General features: G+C 35.0%; 1 protein-coding gene across 2 annotated transcripts; it reads right to left on the reverse strand.

Moving 5' to 3' along the window:
• Positions 1-555: 555 nt before the first annotated feature.
• LOC149538014 (uncharacterized) lies at positions 556-19,527 on the reverse strand. 2 transcript variants are annotated; one of them, XM_089799407.1, is made up of 2 exons: positions 18,852-19,527; positions 556-1,282 (listed from the first exon to the last, which is right to left on the reverse strand). In XM_089799407.1, the coding sequence occupies exon 1, from the start codon at positions 19,381-19,383 to the stop codon at positions 18,877-18,879; it is 507 nt and encodes a 168-aa protein (XP_089655533.1). In that variant the 5' UTR covers positions 19,384-19,527; the 3' UTR covers positions 556-1,282; positions 18,852-18,876. The 2 variants fall into 2 exon arrangements, with proteins under 2 accessions (XP_089655533.1, XP_089655532.1); XM_089799406.1 differs by lacking the exon at positions 556-1,282 and adding an exon at positions 5,360-5,779.
• Between the last annotated feature and the right edge of the window lie 1,461 nt (positions 19,528-20,988).

The raw sequence follows: 20,988 nt of genomic DNA on the forward strand, positions 1-20,988 counted from the left end.
GAATACGTGATATGATGTATGACACATTAATCACACTATTGATCAGGAAATAAACTCTAAAGAAGCAAATGAGATAAGACAGTGCACACCAACTATGGGACTTTTTTCATATATGGGACCATTAAGTATTGTGACAATACATGAGCTTGATATGCTTGGAAAGTGTTAGTTTGACACTAGCAAAAAGTGGGACCTTATTACTATTCCACCGCATTTACATCAAATTACTACACAATTTGTAAATGACAACATAATGTGTGATTGTAGTGAAACCATAGCAGTAGTCGTCAAGCATCGTTACTACATATTATCATTCAAGAAAAAGTTAGTTCTCTAGATAATTGAATATCACGAGTCCAACAAACCACTATACGTGATTATCTAGGGATTAGCAAGTATATAGGGAAATCTTATTTAATTGTGTCCATATAGAATCAATAAATAGTAAAGAACCACAAAAAGGACATTGATTGATACTAGCTCCCATGAGGCTTGATGCATTCAATATTCATGCAACCACAATACATTGAAAGCTCTAAATCCCTAGCAAAGAAATGTAGTCATTAGAGGGCCACATATTAATAACATTCCAAGAAGAATTTAAACATGTCAAATACATCATTATTGATGAAATGAGCTTTGTATACCCAAAATAGCTCCTTTGAATTGATACTCATCTATGAGAAGCCTTTCCGCATCGATAACATGTATACTCTAGTGGAGTATCGGTTATATTTTTTGGAGACCTAGCACAACTACTATTTGTTATGGACAAACTAATTTACACATTACACTCAAATGCCATCGTATTTAGGCACCAATTCACAATAGTTGTTACAGTACAAACATGTTTCGAGAAGAAAGATAAGGGTAGGACACAAGTAGAATCCCACCAACTATTACATAACATACGAGATGTGAACCCAACACAAAATTATTGGGGTATTTTATGATCCGTACAGGCATACACTTAAGTGGAGATAAACCAAAATAATTTGAAATTTCTATGCACTTGTTCACTACTAACAAGGTAGTAAAGCTGGGTAATAAAAAGATACAAAAATCATTTAATAGCCTAGTTGTAATAGGTAGTCAAATAGGGCGGGGGCCCTAGCTCGGTTGGCTAAATCTTCCCTGTTGTAGGGGGTTGGTCACAGGTTCTAGTCTTCCCCGTCCTTGTGGTACCGGTGGGCGTGTCACGCCAACGCTACCGATCACGTTAAAAAGTTTACCAGGCGCACTGCAGTTTATAAGGGGGTCGTGTTGCACCGATTCCTACAATCTAAAAAAAAAAAAAACAAAAAAAAAATAAGTAGTCAAATAAATGATGAACTAGAAAAACATGTACTTGGACAACGCATTATTCTTACAACAAATATATACATAGAAGCAAGACATGTAAATGGAGCTCTTGGTGAGATTATTAATGTCGTTTACGAACAAGGTTGTAAGCCAACAAATGTACTCATATATTTGGTGGTACATTTTGAGAACTATAATGGGCCACCATGGAACCATGAAGATACAATAAGTGTACTGATACTACCTATCACTTTGGGCTACTGAAGACTACTTCCAATTACCATGGCATATGTTACTACTATACAAAGATCTCAAGTGGTCGCACTACAAAAAACAATGGTGGACATTGGCATAATCAAGAGACGACGACTTACATTTGCAACCCTATCTAGAGTAAAATCATTATATTGGCTTTGTATTCAAAATAATGCACATACAATTATTATAAAAATAAAAATAAAAATAAAAAGAGGAATATCGCATAGATCAAGGTGCACTTCAAACAAAATATATTATGCAAACTAGATAGAACAATGAAAATATTATTCTCACTATATGGAGCAATGAAAATATTCTATTAAATATTATACCATATTAAAAAAAAAATCTTACCCCACTTCATGTTTTGCTCCTATGTATCTATACCCTATTTCCTCTATTTCTCTTTTCTCTATTCTATGTACATGCTCTATCTATCAATCTATCCACCATCCATCTTTCAACTCATATATCTTTGTCATTCTCTATATTTATCTCTCTCCTCTCCTCTTCCTATTTCTCTCCCTCCCACTCCCCTCCTCTTTGTCTCTTTCATCTTAACTATCCTACCCTTTAATATTTGATTCGTGTCCATCTATCTATCCACAATGTCTCCCTTTGTTTCCCTATCTATTTTTATCTCTATCGAGTTTTTCACCTCTCTATCCCTCTTTTTTCTTTATATTATTCATCTTATGCACTCTCCCCCACCCCCTCACTCTCTTCCTATCTTCAATTATAATCATCTATCCCTCTAACTATTATTTTCTATATGAAATGGACCTTTCTATTTGAAATCAATAATTTAAAATTCTCTATGTCATCATATCTATCTCTTCCTCTCCATCTTAAACCATATCTTTGTATTGTTTTTGTGTCCATATGACACTCTTAATACACACTTTCCTTATTTACATCCATACACTTTCCTTAATATCTTTTTACACATACACTCATTTCTCCCTCCCAATAATCTTACCCCTCTCTTCACCATTTGCCTCTCATTGTCTATATACTATTTCCAATATTTCTTTTTGATCTTTTCTATCTCTATCTCTATATCTCCATCTATATACTATTGATCACCTCACATGTCTTTATCATCCTATCTCTTCATCACCCCACTCTCCTCTCTCTTGTCCCTATTTCTCTCCCTTCCATACCTTCTTTTCCTTTTCCTTTTCCTTTCCCTTCATATTTATTGTCCTCATACACACTCTCTTCAAGGAGGTGATTCACCTACAGTGACCAGACTTTTATAGCTTGTACCCTCAATTTCTAAAGATATACATATTATTTATTTATCCACGAGTACTCATCCTAAGGATTCATATCTACCGTGAAAATCTCTATTACAAACAAACCACATAATCTAAATCTTATGACACTCTTGAATAGAATGAATGGAAATGATAAGGCTATTGTAGTCGTAAAGTTACAAATGTTAATACAAAGTCGATAACTATAGAGATCATTTTATCCATTTTATCCATCTTCATTTGAGTAAAACACCTCTCAAGCGAGCAAAATAAAAAATAATGGTCTTTTATGTATGAGTAAAGACAAGAATTTTGTAATATGATTTTATTAATGGAAAAAAATTATGCATTATATATATAAAGATTTTAATATTTGATAAAATTGCATTAAAAATCTATTTATACATTTAAGAATTATTTTTATTAATAAAATTATCATTTTAATAATATAAGTAAATTTGTATTAAAAATGTATTTATACATTTTAAATCTTTTTTGATCGATAACATTACCATTTTATTAATATTGGGAAATTATAAATCAGATATATAAAGATTTTGTTATTTGAAAAAATTGCAATTAAAATCTACTTATACATTAAGTTATTTTTTATTGGTCACGTTATTTTATTAATATAGGACTAATTATACATCAGATATATATGCTTCTTTCAGACTATTCAAAGTATTCAAAGTTTGCATGAGCCCTCAACCCTAATCTAATTCTTCATATATCATTTTAAAAACATTAACAATACTATTTTTCTACAAATTTACCACATGAAATATAATATAATTTGCATGTCTTTCATAGCATTCAAAAAAATCTCCAAACCAATAGAGTATCTCCAGTAGACAGATTCACTAATGAAATTATAATGCTTTACAATCTAAAATGTTGAAGTCTGCTCTCGGGCTCTGCTATTGAAATGCACAAATGGGCGGCTTGTTCGTAGAATTCTGGTCATGTTTCTAAGACTATGCTCCCATTGCTGTTACCCACAATGGCCTCCTTTCATTGTCTTCTTTGAGATTTACACATTTTTCTCCTTTTTTTGAGGATTCATATTGCCAAAATATCATTCCTAACCATAAACACAACTCTTTTCTAAATATGTTCACTACCATTCATTTTCGGAATCTCATTCTTATCCTTTCTTGACTCACTAAATTTTGTACATCATTCAAAGTAGTTGAACGATTAGCTGGCAGTTGGCAATAAATGATGGGATGGTAAAATTAAAATGAACACAGTTGAGTGTTGAACATCAAATCTTAGAGAAACACAAAATTCTGGCAGACTGCCTATGGTTTTCAAAGGATAGTGATATTTGTGAGTGCGAGGAAACGAATTAAGTAGTTGGGAAACACGGTAACTCTATAGCCATTTTATTTAAATACAAGGAAATACGCACGTCGAAATATTGTCTTCCTTTTGATGGTTCAAGTTAGACCCATTGGACTAAAGGTGTGGAATATTGTCTTCCTTTATTCGACACTATTAAAAATTCCAATTAAGCACTCGTGCCTGTTTATAAACCTTACGGCTCTTTTCTGAAACCACCATATGTTTCTAAGGTATATCCAATCAAAGCGTCTGGATGGAGAAACTGAAGTTATTTGAAACTAAAAATGCCGATCTTGGGCCGGTCAGAGATACAGTGTAGAAGGGGAACTAGGGTTATTTCAAGTGTAAATTAAAAGTTTGTAACAAGTCTCAATTGCACCAAAAATATATTGGAAGTAATCTATAGAGATATGCTAAATGCAAACAAACAGCTTGCACCTATGAATTTAATACTAATGCGAATATGTGCCTCATGCGTTGCTTTGTTACTTTGTCAACCACGTAAATGGCCTGTTTGCTAATTCAATCTGTTTTTATCATGTCTGACTGGATTTGGCAAGTTTTTGTCAAGTTTTGCATGTTCTGACAAGTAAATGACTGTATTCACTTTAATTTGCCAAGAAAATAGGGACTACCGAGATTTGCTCTGGGGCGAGTCTTGTTGCTAAGCTTGCAATAGATAGTATTATAGAACGCAACCAAGGTGTGTTTAAGGACTTCATGGTGTATCATACTAAATGTATTATAAATGCAACCAAATTGTCTTGGAAGGATTCCGAGGCTAATAAAGACATTGCTGGATCCACTGTAATGAATTACTCAGTGTCTATTTATTCATCCACATCATTCACCTGATTGATGAAAGCTTTGAATTTCATCGTGACATTAACAGTGACAACCTGAGTCAAATATAGAGGTAATTCGTCACATTCTCGTGGCATTGTCACAATACATAGCAATTATTCATTTATCCAGACAATGACAACCAGGCAAATGGTAAAGACAAGATACTTGACCTAACCGAGTCAGTGTACTGAAAATTTGGGAGGCTGCAAAATACAGAAGAGTTGGGATTGTTTTGCACAAGCCCCATATACTACAACAAATATTGGAAAACCTTTTTCATTTTACATAGGATTTGGTGCAATAAATAAGTCAATTGAATAGTACAAACCCCATATTGCACACAAATGTGAACTTCTACAACTGTTTACTTCACTGATTAATTTCATTTTCAAGCAGCATTCTGCCAACTATTTCTCTTACACAAATAACTTGGCTTAAAATTGCAGTCTTAGCAGACACATCGAGTATTTTTCCTGTGCTTTTAAACTGTCATTTAGTATAAAATTGTAAATATCTACATATGCCGATTTTTTCTGAGTCAGCTTGAACAGCTTCAAACTTTTAAGTGAGACATTGTTTAGATTTCAGAGTTAGAACCATAAACAGGTTCTCAGTGCAGAATCAAATAATATTTAAAAAAACCCTCTAGTTAAGGCAAATAGCAATTCCATTTAACTATCAAGTGGGAGTAGTGTTTTGTTAAAACGGTAGGATCATCTCATCCCATTTCATTGAGCCTCTATCCAATGGACTGTTTGTGCTGTTACCTGTTGAAAGGATGAAACAATATCAGAATAGTGGCAGTAAACAAAGGCCTGCATTACACAAATTGCAACAGATTATCACCATTGATGTGATGCAAGTTGTTTAAAAAATCCCTGATGTAGTAGGGAAAGGATCCCATTGATGGGATCTGCTGCACAAAATGTAAACATCTCCTAGACAATCACTAATGTGGGAAGGGCTATTACTACAGTTTGTAGAACAATCCTGGTCTGGCATTAAAACATATCTGAATAACTACATCTGCAATATGACCTCAGATAAAAGGAAATGACTAAATTTATTATTTTTAATCTTTTTATGTTTTTATCTTAAGGTAGTGAATAAGCTCTTTTAAAAATTATAGCAATTATGCAATGTTCTTTTTGAGAGGGCTAATTGAATACATGTATGACAATTTATTTGCTCTAACTAAGAGCAACATCTCACAGGTGGGGCACCTGCTTCTAGTTTCAGTCTGAATAAAGACCCCTGAAAGCTACACAGAGCAGCTACAGGAAGAAAACTACCTAGAATTGTTTCGGATGTCATCAAGTTTTGCAGCCAGCAATATTGTAAAGTTGAAGAACCAAAAAACCAATGACCAAGTCACCAAGCCATGAGGTTTGTGTTCACTTTCAAGTTTGGCAAAGACAAAATGTGGTTGAATTCAAATTGTAGTAAACTTTCAAATAAATCACACTCGTCAATATTAAAATTTTAAAATGAAAAATATTTTCATTTTGATATTTAAATATTAATTACACATGTAAATTGTTATAAACTTTAAAATAACTTATACCAATGAGCTATCAGTGCAAGAGAACAAGGAAAACAAAAGAGTCTTATATACTGGCTTAGTTTTCATTGTTGTCTTCCACTGATACATATTAACTTAGGGTAACACAGAAACACAATAACTAAACCAGAGGCACGTTAATTTAACCCACTACAAAAACCTAGGAAACAGGATCCATGAAGCCAACCAAAAACCATCAAGCCATCAAACTAATTAAAGCAGAACCAACTACCCAACAGCATATAGTGAGAAGAGTCCACTAAGGACTGGGACAAACTACCCCCAGAGGACAGACTGGCACCTGCTTTGCAAACTCAACCTAGTCACAACAATCAAAAAAACAAAATAATGGCCTCTGCCAAAAGAGAGAGCTTGACATTCTTTGCAATAGCTTCAAAAGCCCATTGTAGAAAAATCTGCATCCACTTCACTGCATGCAGATGATCCAAGACAATTGAAATACACCTCAGCCTAGTGAACATCTTTGATATCATTGTGGAGTAATGAGGAACCAGTAGCATTAGAAAACCATTTATATACTTAATTAGTCATAGAGCCATGGCTTTGGTGAAATTTTATAAACAATATTACGAAGGCTAATTAATATAAATTCTTCAAAAGATTTAGGAGGCGAACATCTTTGATATCATTGTGGAGTAATAAGGAACCAGTAGCATTAGAAAACCATCTATATACTTAATTAGTCATAGAGCCATGGCTTTGGTGAAATTTTATAAACAATATTATTAAGGTTTATTAGTCTAAATTCTTCAAAATATTTAGGAGGCTTACTCTTTCAAATCAGTCACAAATATGGAGTTCTGAACTTTGAGCATCACCTTTTTTGTCCTACACTACTAACAAAACATCGTCCAAACAATACCCCAAAAGTTGTGAAAGAATCCAAAATCAAAGTCATTCAGAACTATTAAAAGTTTGTTTAATGTGCAGGCAAAGGAGCTTGTCAGGCATCCATTGGTAGATTCTTTGTTGCTAATGGTATCCCATTTCATGTAGCCCGTTCCACTTATTTTAACAAATGGTCAAAGATATGTTGACTATGAATCCCTCATTTATATCCCCTCGTGAGCATAAGCTACAAACCACCATCCTAGATAGTGAGTACTCTAACAGTGCTTTGTTGTTTGGGATATGAAACACACATGGGTTGGGACAGGCTGCCCTATGGTGATGGATGGTGGACCCGTTGGTTCCCAAAACCACAGATTGGAAATCCAAGAGCTATGCCAATTCTCCAATAGGATTGCTCGATCAGTTCTAGCCAACAAACAAGAATAATCCAATTTCCTCTGCACTTCAGGCCTTGCTACACCTAGGCGAATAAACGTTCACCTTGAACCCTTATGACCCGGTTCAAAGCTTTTCTATAGCAAATTTAAACTTATGAGTTCTTTGGTTGGCAAAATCCTCAAACTCAATTATAATGAAGTTAATTGTTAAATATTTAAAGTGATTGAATGTTTTGTATAATATTTGTCAATAATTGATTAGATGCTTGCAAGAAGGAAGTAATAGATCTTTTACTCCAACCATGAATCCAAATAACTGAACTTCAATGATTTAAAAGACTGGTGCCCTAGTTTATTTGGGCAACAAAGTCAACTATTATGAAGATCATCATTACATACAACTCTATGAGACAATATTTCATCAAAAATATCATCCAATACTCTTAAGCTTTGCAAAAGACAAATCTAATATGCAATTCTTTGTTAGTCCAAAAGGGTTTTTAACTTCTCCAGCTAGAAGTCCGATTAGACAGAGATAAGGAAACACATATATATTTCACACTATCTTGATTGTCGAACAAAGACAGCAGTAAAATATCCAATGCAAAAATAAAACCCTATTGAAATAATTCAATAATCTATTTATTGATCATAAAGGACGAATCCACATTTTAATTGCAAGCTCTTTGCCTAGAAAATAAACATAAGGACCTTTTATTTATTATTAAAATATAATATTTGAAATTATATTAAAGTCATGCTATAATATTTACATTACTCCTTACAAACTCTGAATATATCTCATTGACTTATCATTGAATGTCTTTTTTTTATTTCTTCTCTTTTTCTTTTTCTATATCTCATTGATTGCTCCTTGTAATTGCTTATTGTCATCTAACGTCTTGATTGTCAATTGATGAGTCTTTATATATATCATTTTATTTTACCAAATAACTATGACTAAGGGACACCTCTTATTAACATGACTTCTCAACTCTTAATATCCCGCCTCTTTATAATATTATTTGTTTAATGGCAGCTTGTATTGTTTATTATGAGCTTTATCACAAGTATTTGCATTGCTTCAATTGCTCGATCCTATCTTTTATGTATTTCATGGCTGCTAAATCATTTTAAATATATTTGTAGCCCTCCTAAAGTTGGCAGACATTAAGAAGGTTTATTTTAATTTAATTGCTGATGACATCACTCCTTGCTGATGATTCATGCCATATCTGTGTTGCTTTGTATGCATTCTAACATAGTTCATATTTGACAAATGTGGACTCCTTTTAGTGATACCTTTAGCGTTTTCCCTAGCATTAATAATAAATTGAACCTTTGTATTTCTTAGTAATGTAATTACAATATCTCCAGCCCCAACGGTTACTCTGATTTGATCATGGTGCTGTCTCACACCTTTTTAACATATCAAACTTCACACATATTATTTATGTTCTTCATTAAACCTCCACTTATTTCCTTATGTGCTTCCGGCTCTTACAATTTCAAGATATTCTAGAGGACATCTCTAGGTGTACTGCAAAATTTACCATCGGCTGCCATTGTGAAAATATGAGAACATGATGGCCTTGCTTGGTATGAGATATGGATGATAACAGACCTTCCACAATTGCATGACAATATTAAGCATCAACTGTTGGACTCCGGCTCTTCCAATATCACGCAAAAATATATAATAATTCTTTGCAAGTATGACACGGTATATTTAGCTTGTGTAGAACTGATTTCCATAGGTACCATACACTCACTATTGGGTGTAATGTGTTGCATAACATCTTTCCTCCAAAACTCCAGTAAATATTCTAGTCATCAATATAAATATATCACTCCTTCAAGGTGCATTAAGAATTCTTATTATTGCACAATACATACGATTGAAGTCTTCAACACATCCAGAGATATTATCGATTACGCCTAACACCTTCAGAAACACTTCCATCGATTATATTGCCAAGCGCTTGACAACTCGATAACATTTGATATTGATATATATTTGACTCTAATTGTATGCGGATCCCAAAGTGATCTATCTTTACTTTTTCCAATTGATATTGATATTTTATGTGCATTGTTGGGGCAGCTACTGTAACCTATTACCCCCGTTACCACCTCAGAATTCCTAAGATTGTCGGCAAGATTGATTTCTTGATGATTTTCTTGGAACTTCGAAAGATGTATAATGAGTGCATAAATGTATGCCACAATCTTTTGATACCTATGATAATCATGTTGTTCTAGTACTCATAGTTTTTTAATTTTCAACCCTATCTTCATATTGACATCCATTGTTTGTGCATTATTCCAACATCATATTCTTATATTATGTTGAAACAAATAGAATCCAAAACTAGTTGGTTTGTCTTATAGCTTGAAAAGATGGACAATGTGTACAAATGAAGGCCTAAAAATTAGAGCTCCATTAGGACCAATGTTAGACATAGGTCACTCATCAATATCATTGTCACACCCCTTGTTGGCTCTTACTATTTAAAAGCCATAAATTCCTCAAGAAAGCTAAGGATGCAGAGTTTCAATTCACCATTTTGAGGGATGCCATGGAGGAGGTTTCGCTGACTAATGTAGTACAGGTGATCCCAGATTATGCACATGTGTGCAAATTGGCCGGTTTGATGGTAGAGGGTGCTACCAGGCACATCTTTTGGACCCCTTGTTGTGTTCATGCATTGAAGCACATAGGAAAGACCACCACATTTCACTTGCTCTATTCAACTCTTTCTCTAAGGAATTCCTCAAACCAGTCAAGACAAAGTATGTCAATTTAAATTATAGTTCAATTTGCTTTATTTACAATTGCTACAAACTTACACGTGATGTGTTTAATGTTTAACATTTAATTTACAATTGTGCCTATAGGTATTGCATATACTTCATCTTAATGGAAAGGATAATTGAGGTGCATTGAGGCCTTCTACAATTGATGGTGGTGAATCCAAAGTGGGCACAATGGTCCGATTCTAAGTCCTCTGAAGAAAAATTGGTGAAGCAAAGGATCCTTCGCGACAACTAGTGGTCCACAATGAAGTTGTTGATTTTTAAATTAAATGTTAGTCTTTTGCTTGTTGATACTCATACTAACTTAAAATGTCTAAATATGATTTTAATTTTTGTTTGCATCTTGCAGATATATTTGCTCTATCATAGCACCCATTGCAGATGTCATTAGATATGTGGATATTAACTCTCCTAGTCTTGGAGAGATATATGAGACTTTTGACAGCATGTTGGGGAAAATGAAGAAAATTGTTGCAGCAAAGGATCCTATACTAGGGTTTCATGAGGAGCATATTAGGCCTATTGTGACGCATAGGTGGACCATAATGAATACACTAATTCATATGACAGCCTTTGCTCCAAATCCCAAATAGTACGCAGAGTTGAATGAAAGGTGCCTCCTGAGTGATGATCCTGAGGCATTAGATGGCTTCAAAAAAGCCACTAATAAGATGTATATAGCTCAAGAGGCCTCTACTCTTCGTGCATAATACTTTGACTTCAACAACCTTCATGGCCCAAACTTGAGTAAGTGAGGTTGGATAAAATGGTTTTGGCACAGAGAGATTCTATTGGATGATGAAGCTGGCATGGGAGAGATGCACCAAAGTTGAAAATACTTGTCACTCGCCTCCTTGCACAGGTTGCTATTTCCTTATAGCTGTAGAGAGGAACTAGTCAACATATTATTTTATCCACTCCATCAACAGGAATAGACTTACCTCTAAACAAGCAAAAAAGCTAATGGCAATGCATCAAGCTCTTAGACTTGCAGATCTTTAGACTCTGGAGCATAGGCAAACTCCGGCTTTGCAGTGGGTTGTTGATCCTAAGGATGCAGCCCAAATAGATGAGGATGAGACAACTTCAAGATTGGTTGGGTGTTCCTTTGGATGAGACTACACTTCCTGTAGAGCATGATAGTGAGGATGAGGACTCTGATTTTGATGTCATGGTGGCAAAAGCAAAATAGGAGCAATAGTCTACTTCATTTTTCTATATTTTGTTTATTATGCTAAACTTAAACATGATGATGAAACTTTATGCCAATCCTCTAGCCTTTGGGAATATTTAGATTTCTATGATATTGTTCATTGCTAAACTTATATTTTTGCTCACATATTGATATGTATATTGACAATTGCCTACTAAATTGGTCACTATTTCCTAGATAGCATTCAAATCGTGTATCTTAAGGTTCTACAATGTTTAAATGACATGCTTCATACTTAGTTTCATATGAATAACATGTAAATATTTGCAAATTTCAATGTATATTATAAAATTTCCCTATATTTATATAGTTGTCCCCATTTGTCTTTCCAATGTTTGTAAAGCAATGAAGAAATCATGTTGTGATCCCCTACCATCAGCTACTTCGCACTTGCTTTCTACTAATAGAAGATCTCTTCCATCCTAGAATTAGTATTTAAATATGCTCTCCTCTGCTCCCTCTAGAGAAATTCTCCTTCAACCCCCTAGAGCTTAAACTCCACCCATGTTTTGTTAACAAAGATATTGTCCACTACACTTGCATTGCAATCTCAAGCTCTTACTTTTACCTCAATCAATTTCCTCTATAACCTAGACCTACTACAACCTTTAACCTCCGCCTTCTTCAAAGAATTGGGAAAATCCTCTCTTCAAACCGATAAACTTCCAATGTGAAGGGGCAGCCCCAAGGCCTTCTTTCCTTGTCCCAAGCTACTTCTACCTACCTGTAGTAAAAAAAAAACAAAGAAAATGGTTGGCTTCACAAGCAACATGCTATGTTAGCCATTCTAAATTGGCCAAGAAATAATCCAAATTACTTACAATATAATATTTCCCTATTTGCTAATTGCTCCAATTGATCCAACCAATTTTGCGTAAGATGTCCACCAAAACAAAGTCCACACTACTAAAGAATGAACAGCCATCCACAGATTACTACATCTACCAATCCTTCAATAAACTAGTTTTCATCCATGTACAAAGTCCTTTATTTCATTACATAGCTTGTCAACCCAATTTCAAAATTGGGTCCTTCAACATTAATGACAAATTAAATCCTAGATGACACTTCTCTTGACACCTTAGAAGAGTGTTAAACTACATCCAACACTCCAACTGCACCCAATGCATCCACCATAACCCCATTTTCCCAATATCCTTTTCGAAAATATCATTCAAATCCCTTCCAGTTAAGTTTCTTGAAGCAAAAATAAAATCAAAAATCTCGACCTCAATTAGTCACTCTAGTAAGCAACATCTGTCCCACTCCCAAGTCCTCCATAGCTTTCAACTTAGCCTTGCTTACTTTGGTCTAATAAACCACTAAAATATAGTATGGACTTCCAGATCTGCCAAATAAATTGTACCTGAGTTTGCTCGTGTTTGAGCCATGAGTGATCAGCTGTTTGAGCTAGTTGCCAGATATGCAGCAGTGGGTGATTTTCTGTTTGAATTAAGCCATTGGGTAAGCAGAACTAGCCGTCACAGTGGCTGATGATCATCTGAATCAGCTAGCTGTCATATATGCAGAAATAGCTGTTTGAGATGTACGTGGCCTACATAACTGCAATAGAGAATATTAATATTGTTAAATAGATTTTTTTGTCTGCTGCATATAAGGAGCGCCAGGGGGCGGCTTGGCTGGACTGCAGATGAGATTTACAAAGTCATTTGACTTTATTTCCTTGCTTCGAGTGCTTGAAGAGGGGAACTGCTCGTCATTATGGTGTTTGAGAGCAGAAACTTTCTGTAGCCTAGTCAATAAAGGAAGAGAGTAAAAAGCCTTCATTCATATATGCCTGCAAGATACTGAAGGTGGCAGCAAGTGGGTAGCAGAAGAGGGATGCCTTTAACCATATTTATAGTTTTGTTTTTTGTTTTTTTAAATAACATGCTTTTAGGTGTACTTATCTTCCTCCCTCAATCATTATACACACTTCCACTTCACCTTTTTACTCTCCCTTTTGCAGTCAAACTTACTTTTTCATATAAGTCACTACTTTTGCTGTCCTTGAAAATATTAGATTAAAATAGTAAAATTTATATCTATTACATCTACATTTACAATATTAAAGTTTAAATTTTTATTTGATTATATGAAATATTATTTATTCCTAATAAATATTATTAACAGATAAAACTAAAAAATATAACTTAAAATAATATGCATATTAAAGTTATCATTATTAAAACTTACAATGGAATATAATTACAAATGTGTAATTAGAATATTAAAAAGTAAACCTAAAAGCATGTTATTTAAAAAAACAAAAAAATAAAACTGTGTACGGTTAAAGGCATCCCTCTTCTGCCACCTTCAGTAACTTGCACGCACAGATGAATGGAAATGGCTTCTTAAGACTCACCTGCAGTCTAGCCAAGCCCTACTCTGCCACTTCTCAAATGTGGCAGCCAAAAAGGGTTAATTGTTTATATTAATGTTCTCTATTGCAGTTCTGTAGGACACCCATATCTCAAACAGCTACTTCTGCTTACCCAATGGCTTAGCTCAAACAGCAGATAACCCATTGCTAAAGCAGCTACTTCTGCATATCTGACAACTGGCTCAAACAGCAGATCAGCCATGGCTCAAACACGACCAAAATCAAGTGCAATTTATTTAGCAGATTTGGAAGTCCATGGTATATTTTAGTAGTTTCTTAGGGTTCAGATTATAGAAAAATAAAAAATTCTGAAAATCAAACACATTTTAAAAACCTTTTTAAAAATCCCAATAAATATGTGTTTGTCTGGACGAGATTTATGGCAAACTGCAGAGGATTTTCAGAATTTTTGGAGTATGCCAAATTTTAAAAATCCAGATAAAATACAGTGAAATCTGTCACTTAGAATGGCACTTATAAACCACTTGCACTAAGAGAAGTTCGTCACAAAATCATCAAGGGCATTTGTCCATTCTTTGCAACTAACAAGGTTTCTCAAAACTAAACTCTAGCTCAGTTAGAATAAAGACAATCCTGCATCACAGGTTTTGATTGAGCCAAATAACTTCCACAGTCATAATTAAATTTAAATCATAAAATCATACAAGTCCATTGCTCTTAGACCCAACTTTGAAAAAGAAAATTTTCCTTGCTACAAAAAACAAATATGATTTCAAACAAAAATAAGGAATTTCTCTCATAGACAACATGTTTGTGGCAAGCAATACGACTTACAAATTTTCGTTGGCAATTAAATCATTCCTAAACTAGGGGTGAAAAATACAGCATCCTCAGCTGTAATTAACCTACATAACCTAAAAAATTCCATTTCTAAACATCAGATAAAGATACAGCATCCTCAGCTGTAATTAAACTGCATAAATATCCTATGTTCCCCAAGGACACATCCCCTGCCCTCTTGGATGCAGACAGGATACAAAGATTCCTGGGAAAAACAGATCGGACTTTCATTTCTAGAACTCTCATTTTGAGCACTTATGTGCACTAAATTCAGAAAATGAAAATCTAAGGGATTACTTGAAACCCAAGGATGAAAACCCTTGAGCATCTCAAACAGAAATTGGGGACAAAAACTTCCATGTTTCCAGTTGGTTCTGATTCAGAAAATACACGAATCAAAAATTTCAGTATGGTAGTGCAGTTAGCAGTCAACTCAGCCCTAACCTACTTTCAGCATTAAAAAAAAGAACGAGGAACTAGACTGTGTTTATATTTTTTAAACAACAAAGAGGCATATAGTTACCTATCAGTCATTACAAAAAAGGGTTTAAGGTTTGTCCTAGAATAAAGATAGCTGAGAAGGAAAAAGTTAACAGATGGTTTATGAAAGGTCAAGCATGGTCTAAGGGTATGCCAATGCCAATAGAGTACACACAATCAGCTATGCCATCCATTTTGGCTAGGAGTAATGATAACGTTTCTACAAGAGGAAAGAGGAAACTATTGGTCCCTAACTTGTCTCCCTAAAAAATACAAATGCTCAAAGAGGCAATTTCTATTGGTCCCTAATTTGCCTCCCTAAAAGAATGTAAACTATACACTACCCTCCTTGATAAAAAATATGCTAACAAGAATTTAGTGATAAAGAACATGAGCCAAACATGGACAAGCCACATCTCTTTATTGTCAAGGATGGCTGGACAAATATTAGAAATCAACTACTCATCATCGTCATCACATGTGCAACTAGTTTTGATTTTGTTAGAGTTGTTAATTGTTTGAGAAGAATTTATAATAGGCCATTGACGAGGTTGGTGGCTCAAAAGTTATACAGCAGTGACTGATTTGGCACATGTGTGCAAATTGGCTGGCCTAATAGTGAAGCACACTTGCAAATATCTCTCAGACCACATAATGTGTTCATGCATTGAAAGGCATAAGTAAAATAGATTAGGTGACAAAATAGTGATACAAGCCAAAGAACTATATTCAAATGTTTATTTGTAAGTTTGTAACCAGCACCTCACTCTCTTCAAGATTTTTTTGAGGAAGGAAATCCTCAAAGCTGTGGAGACTGGCTATGTTAATTACTTCATTTCTGTTGAAGACAATGCTTGACGTGATAAAGGCTCTAGAATTTAACATGATTAGTCCAAAGTGTAGAAACACTACAAGAAGAAAACTTGTGAAACTAAAGATGGTAGATGATGATTGATGGTCCATTGTGAAATAAGGGCACTTTGAATTTTTTAAATAAATTATTAATTTTGTAATGTGTGTATCTTGATAGTCTTAATTATTTTGTATCAGCATTCAATCATTGTTAGTTGAGTCTCAGTCTAATTCTTTTTTGAATATTTGTGTTTGTAGATTTGCTTGTTCCTCCATCTCATACATTCTAGATGTCATTAGATATGCTGATACATATTCTCCTAAACTTGGAGAGACTACTGATTGAGACATTTGACAACATGCTTTTATGGATGAAGTGAGCATTTTTCATGACCAGGATCCTAATTTGGGAACATAGGCAGCACATCAAGCCCATTGTGATGCTACAGTAAAACACGAAAAAACACCCTACTACCTCATATAGCAATCTTTCCTTTCAATTTTAAGTAGCATGCACCAAAAAGTGGAGATTGCCTCCTGATGATAAAAAGGTGAAGGAAGGCTTAACTGAAGCCCTCTTAAAGATGTATCCACATGGGAAGTCAACTTTAATTCACACACAATGCTTGCCTCTGCTAATTGCAATCCACAAGGGCAAAATTAGATAGAGCTTCAGGTACTATATCTCAAACCAATCTTATTGGATAGTGGAAATGGTATGGCAAGGATACACCATAATTGAAAAAACTTGTCATTCAAATTCTTTCAGAGTTTGTCAATTCCTCTATTGTAAAGAGGAATTGGTCCATGTTCAACTTCCTCCTCTCTATCAAGTTGAACAAGCTTCCTCTTAATGAACAGAAAACTCGGAGCCTATGAACAGAGCCTTGTGATTCCAAGATCAAAAGACTCATAAGTATCAATAGACTCTAGCCTTAGGATGTGATATTGATCCTAAGCACATCATATTGATTGATGAGAAGACACATGAAACATTTGTGACTGTTCCATTGAATGAGGTAGCGCCAAATATTAACAGTAAATCCAATACAGATTCTAAATTTGATCAAGGAAATGATGGGGAAGAAGCGTGGCAACATTAACTATTAGATTGTCTACACTTTGTGTTTTTCTGAATTTAGCCTTTAAGCATTTTAATTTTGTTGTAATATATTAATATGTGTGTGTGTGCGTGCGTGTGTGCGTGTGTGTGCGTGCGTGTGTGTGCGTGCGCGTGTGCGTGTGTGTGCGTGTGTGTGTGTGTCTGTGTCTGTGCGTCTGTGGTGTGTGTGTGTGTGTCTGTGTTTGTGTGTCCATGTGTCTGTGGTGTGTGTGTGTGTCTGTGTGTTTGTGGTGTGTGTGTGTGTCTGTGTGTGTCCGTGACCGTGTGCGTGTGCGTGTGTCTGTGTCTGTGTCTGTGTGTCTGTGGTGTGTGTCTGTGTGTCTGTGTGTTTGTGGTGTGTGTATGTGTCTCTGTGTCTGTGTCTGTGTCTGTGTCTGTGTCTGTGCGTGTGCATGTGCGTGTGCGTCTGCATCTGCGTCTGCGTCTGCGTCTGCGTCTGCGTCTGCGTCTGCGTCTCTGTGGTGTGTGTTTGTGTGCGTGTGTTTGTGCGTGCACGTGCGCGTGTGCGTGTGCACTTTGATAACAAAAAGTAAAACTTGAATTGAAATGTTTAGACATTGAAATTTCATTAATTTGTATGAAAGTTGTACCCTCATGTAATTTCTCAGCTCTAATGTTTATGATATATATAAACTTCAAAGCAATTGCAACTTTCTTTCACACATACATCGAAAGCAATTTACTAACAATATTTGCTACATAAGATATGGGATAGTAAGTCCTGGTTTGATCAAGCAATAAATATTTATATCCAGATTAAACCACTGGATATAAAGAACTGTCTTGCACTTAACCAAAGGGAAAAGCAAAATACATTGTAAAACAATGATACTATTTTGTAAGCAATATTTTTTTCGCATAAGTTATATCTGAAAAGTAATCGCCATTAACCCCGGGTTGCTTAAGCACCGATTCTTTAAATCCAGATTAAACCATGAAGATCTAAAGAACTCTTCGAAACATAAACAAAGGGGGAGACATTTTCTGAAAGGCACGAAACATCGAGAAAAACAATTCCAAAAAAAAATCTCAAAATTGAAAATTATCTCAACTAGGCACCGAAAATCCATATCCAGCATTCAAACCAAAGTGCATAAATAAAGGATTTCCTTCGCACTTTAAAAAAGTGTAAATTTCTTGATAAAAAAAAAAGAAGCGACTTTGCCAGCAAATTCTTTCACTGTACATAATTCTATTATACCCCAAAAAACTAGCTAAGCTAAGCACGGGAGATTCATGTCCATCGATCTAATCAAACCACAGAACTTAGAAAATTCTCTCGATCTCGAGAAAGAGCACCGACATTATTTCAATGTCCATTGTTATTAACTAAACCCTAGCTCGATGCAGAACCTTTACCTCAATCAAGCGTCGGAAACCCTAATCAACGCAAGTAACCAGGAATTTTGATGCGAATGAACAGCATGCTCATGATGTATGCAATCGCCACGGACGAAACTCCGGCCGCGGCAAAAGAGATCCTAACGTTCCTCGCCCTGTGCTTGTCCAGCGCTAAATCCAGCAAAATAACCCCAACTCCACCCAGCACGAACATAAACCCTGATGAAAGCCCTTCAATAATGTATTGTCCATTTACTCTCCCCGAAAGAAACACGACCGGTCTAACAGTCCCCGTGACTGGATCCTGCGTGCTGCCGATGCCAGGTGGTTCCACTATAACGTCATAGATGAAACCTGAGACCACCAAGAAGTATGTCGCCAATACAAGGGAGAACACCACCATGGGCGAGGGCAGAGACAGTGAGGGGAGCTTCAGGCGCATGCGCGGTACTCTAAGGACTGAGTATGGAAGCTGCAGTAGGAGAAACATTGGATCAATAGAAGAAAATGAGGCATCTGGAGATGCGTGTGTTTGAGCCTTGCTCGACATTTTTCAGATCGTTTGCAGAGAGCCCGCAGGCAAGAGCAGTGAACGATCGAACGAAGATGATTTTTTTTCCCCACTTGACCTCGAATGAAAACTATACGGCTCAAGGGGAATATGTTCTAATCACAATTTGAGGGATTTGAATCTAAATGAATGGTTGATGAGGGAAAATTTATCTTTATCACTCGCTATGAGTCATGTAAATGAGTTTTAAGAGGTTAAATAATGAATGGATAGAATATTTGGTGAAGTCTTTGCAAATGGGGTTCTAGGTATAGCTTCCAAATCTATGTTGTTAATTAAGTGCATTCAATTTCTAAGGAAGTCTTGTTGTTTCATTGTTGTGATCATCACTCATATCTAATGATTGTTAAGTGTTCTATACATTCTCATAAGAAATGGGTTCTTATAAACCACTACTCATGAGATACGTGTCAATGAGTTTGACTCAAAAACTACACAATTGAATCTTGGTAACCATATCACAATAAGTTTCCAACGTAATAGTAAATTATTTTCAATAACTTATAAGTTCTGATAATTTTCTTAACGGTAGACAAGGTCTATTCTTTTATTTTAGTTCGCAATAAAATTAACAAATACGGTAGTAAGGAAGGACAAGATTTTTTTTAATAAATCTATAACAATAAAATTGGCAAATAGGGTACTAAGTTATGTGGCTTTAATTTTAGGAAACAAATTATAATTTATTTATTTGAATTAGAGTAGTATTTGAATGGTGGCCCTTTTAAAAAAATCTAGTGTTTTATTTTTATGCACATCATATAAATGCAATGAATTAATGTTCATGGACCATCCATGCTCATAAAAGACAAGTTCGTGTAAATCACTACTTGTAAAATATGGGTCAAAGAATGTTAGTTATTTAGATTATATTATAAATATGTATATTATAAACCATTACAAAATTAAATGACGTAGTTAATGTTGTGCCTCCAAAACTCACATCCCATTTTGGCCACTTTTCCTAGTGGAAAGTGGAAATACCCCTTCCCTATATTTCTTCTTGCTTGTTCCCATTTTTTTTGCTTTGTGTCCCTAGGTTTTGGTTTATAAGGTGTCTGGTGAGTCAAATTGTAAGTTTAATAGCTCTCAATAGTTAAATACTTGTTTAAATGAGAAATTAGCTTGTTTCCTTTCTATTTGTTCCCCCTTTTGGTTGTTTTTGCCTTAAGTTTTTCTAACAACCCTCCTAAATAAGGAATAAAGCATTATTTCAAGCTTGTAGGGATCAAGGAAGTGCAAAGATTCTTAGGACCTTGAAGTCCCAAAGGCTTACTAACCTGCTCAATCAAAATTTTGGTTTTCCTTAAGTCTTGTCGGACTTGTGGGGTGTCAAGATTCATTAAGGGTTTTATGAGCTCTGATGTCTTAAAACTTCAATCCCTAAACCCTACTCGAGGATCAAGGTGATGTCACTCTAATTGTCTAACACCACTTTAAATAGGTAGTCATTGTTCGTTAACCGCATAATACACTACAAGTTTTCAAGCTTTCTTTGAACACCAACGATGATTAATTTTGTTTAGAAACCCCTTATTTTTATTTCTATCATCCATTGTGCAAGTTTTTAAGCTCTTTATAGTT

This window comes from Cupressus sempervirens, chromosome 9, assembly GCF_028749045.1.
Source record: "Cupressus sempervirens isolate cs-2001-9-10 chromosome 9, ASM2874904v1, whole genome shotgun sequence".
NCBI classification, from domain to species: Eukaryota; Viridiplantae; Streptophyta; class Pinopsida; order Cupressales; family Cupressaceae; genus Cupressus; species Cupressus sempervirens.

Excerpts from the sequence above, each read along its gene's own strand:
- LOC149538014 (XM_089799407.1), bottom strand. The coding sequence starts at position 19,383 with ATGTCGAGCAAGGCTCAAACACACGCATCTCCAGATGCCTCATTTTCT.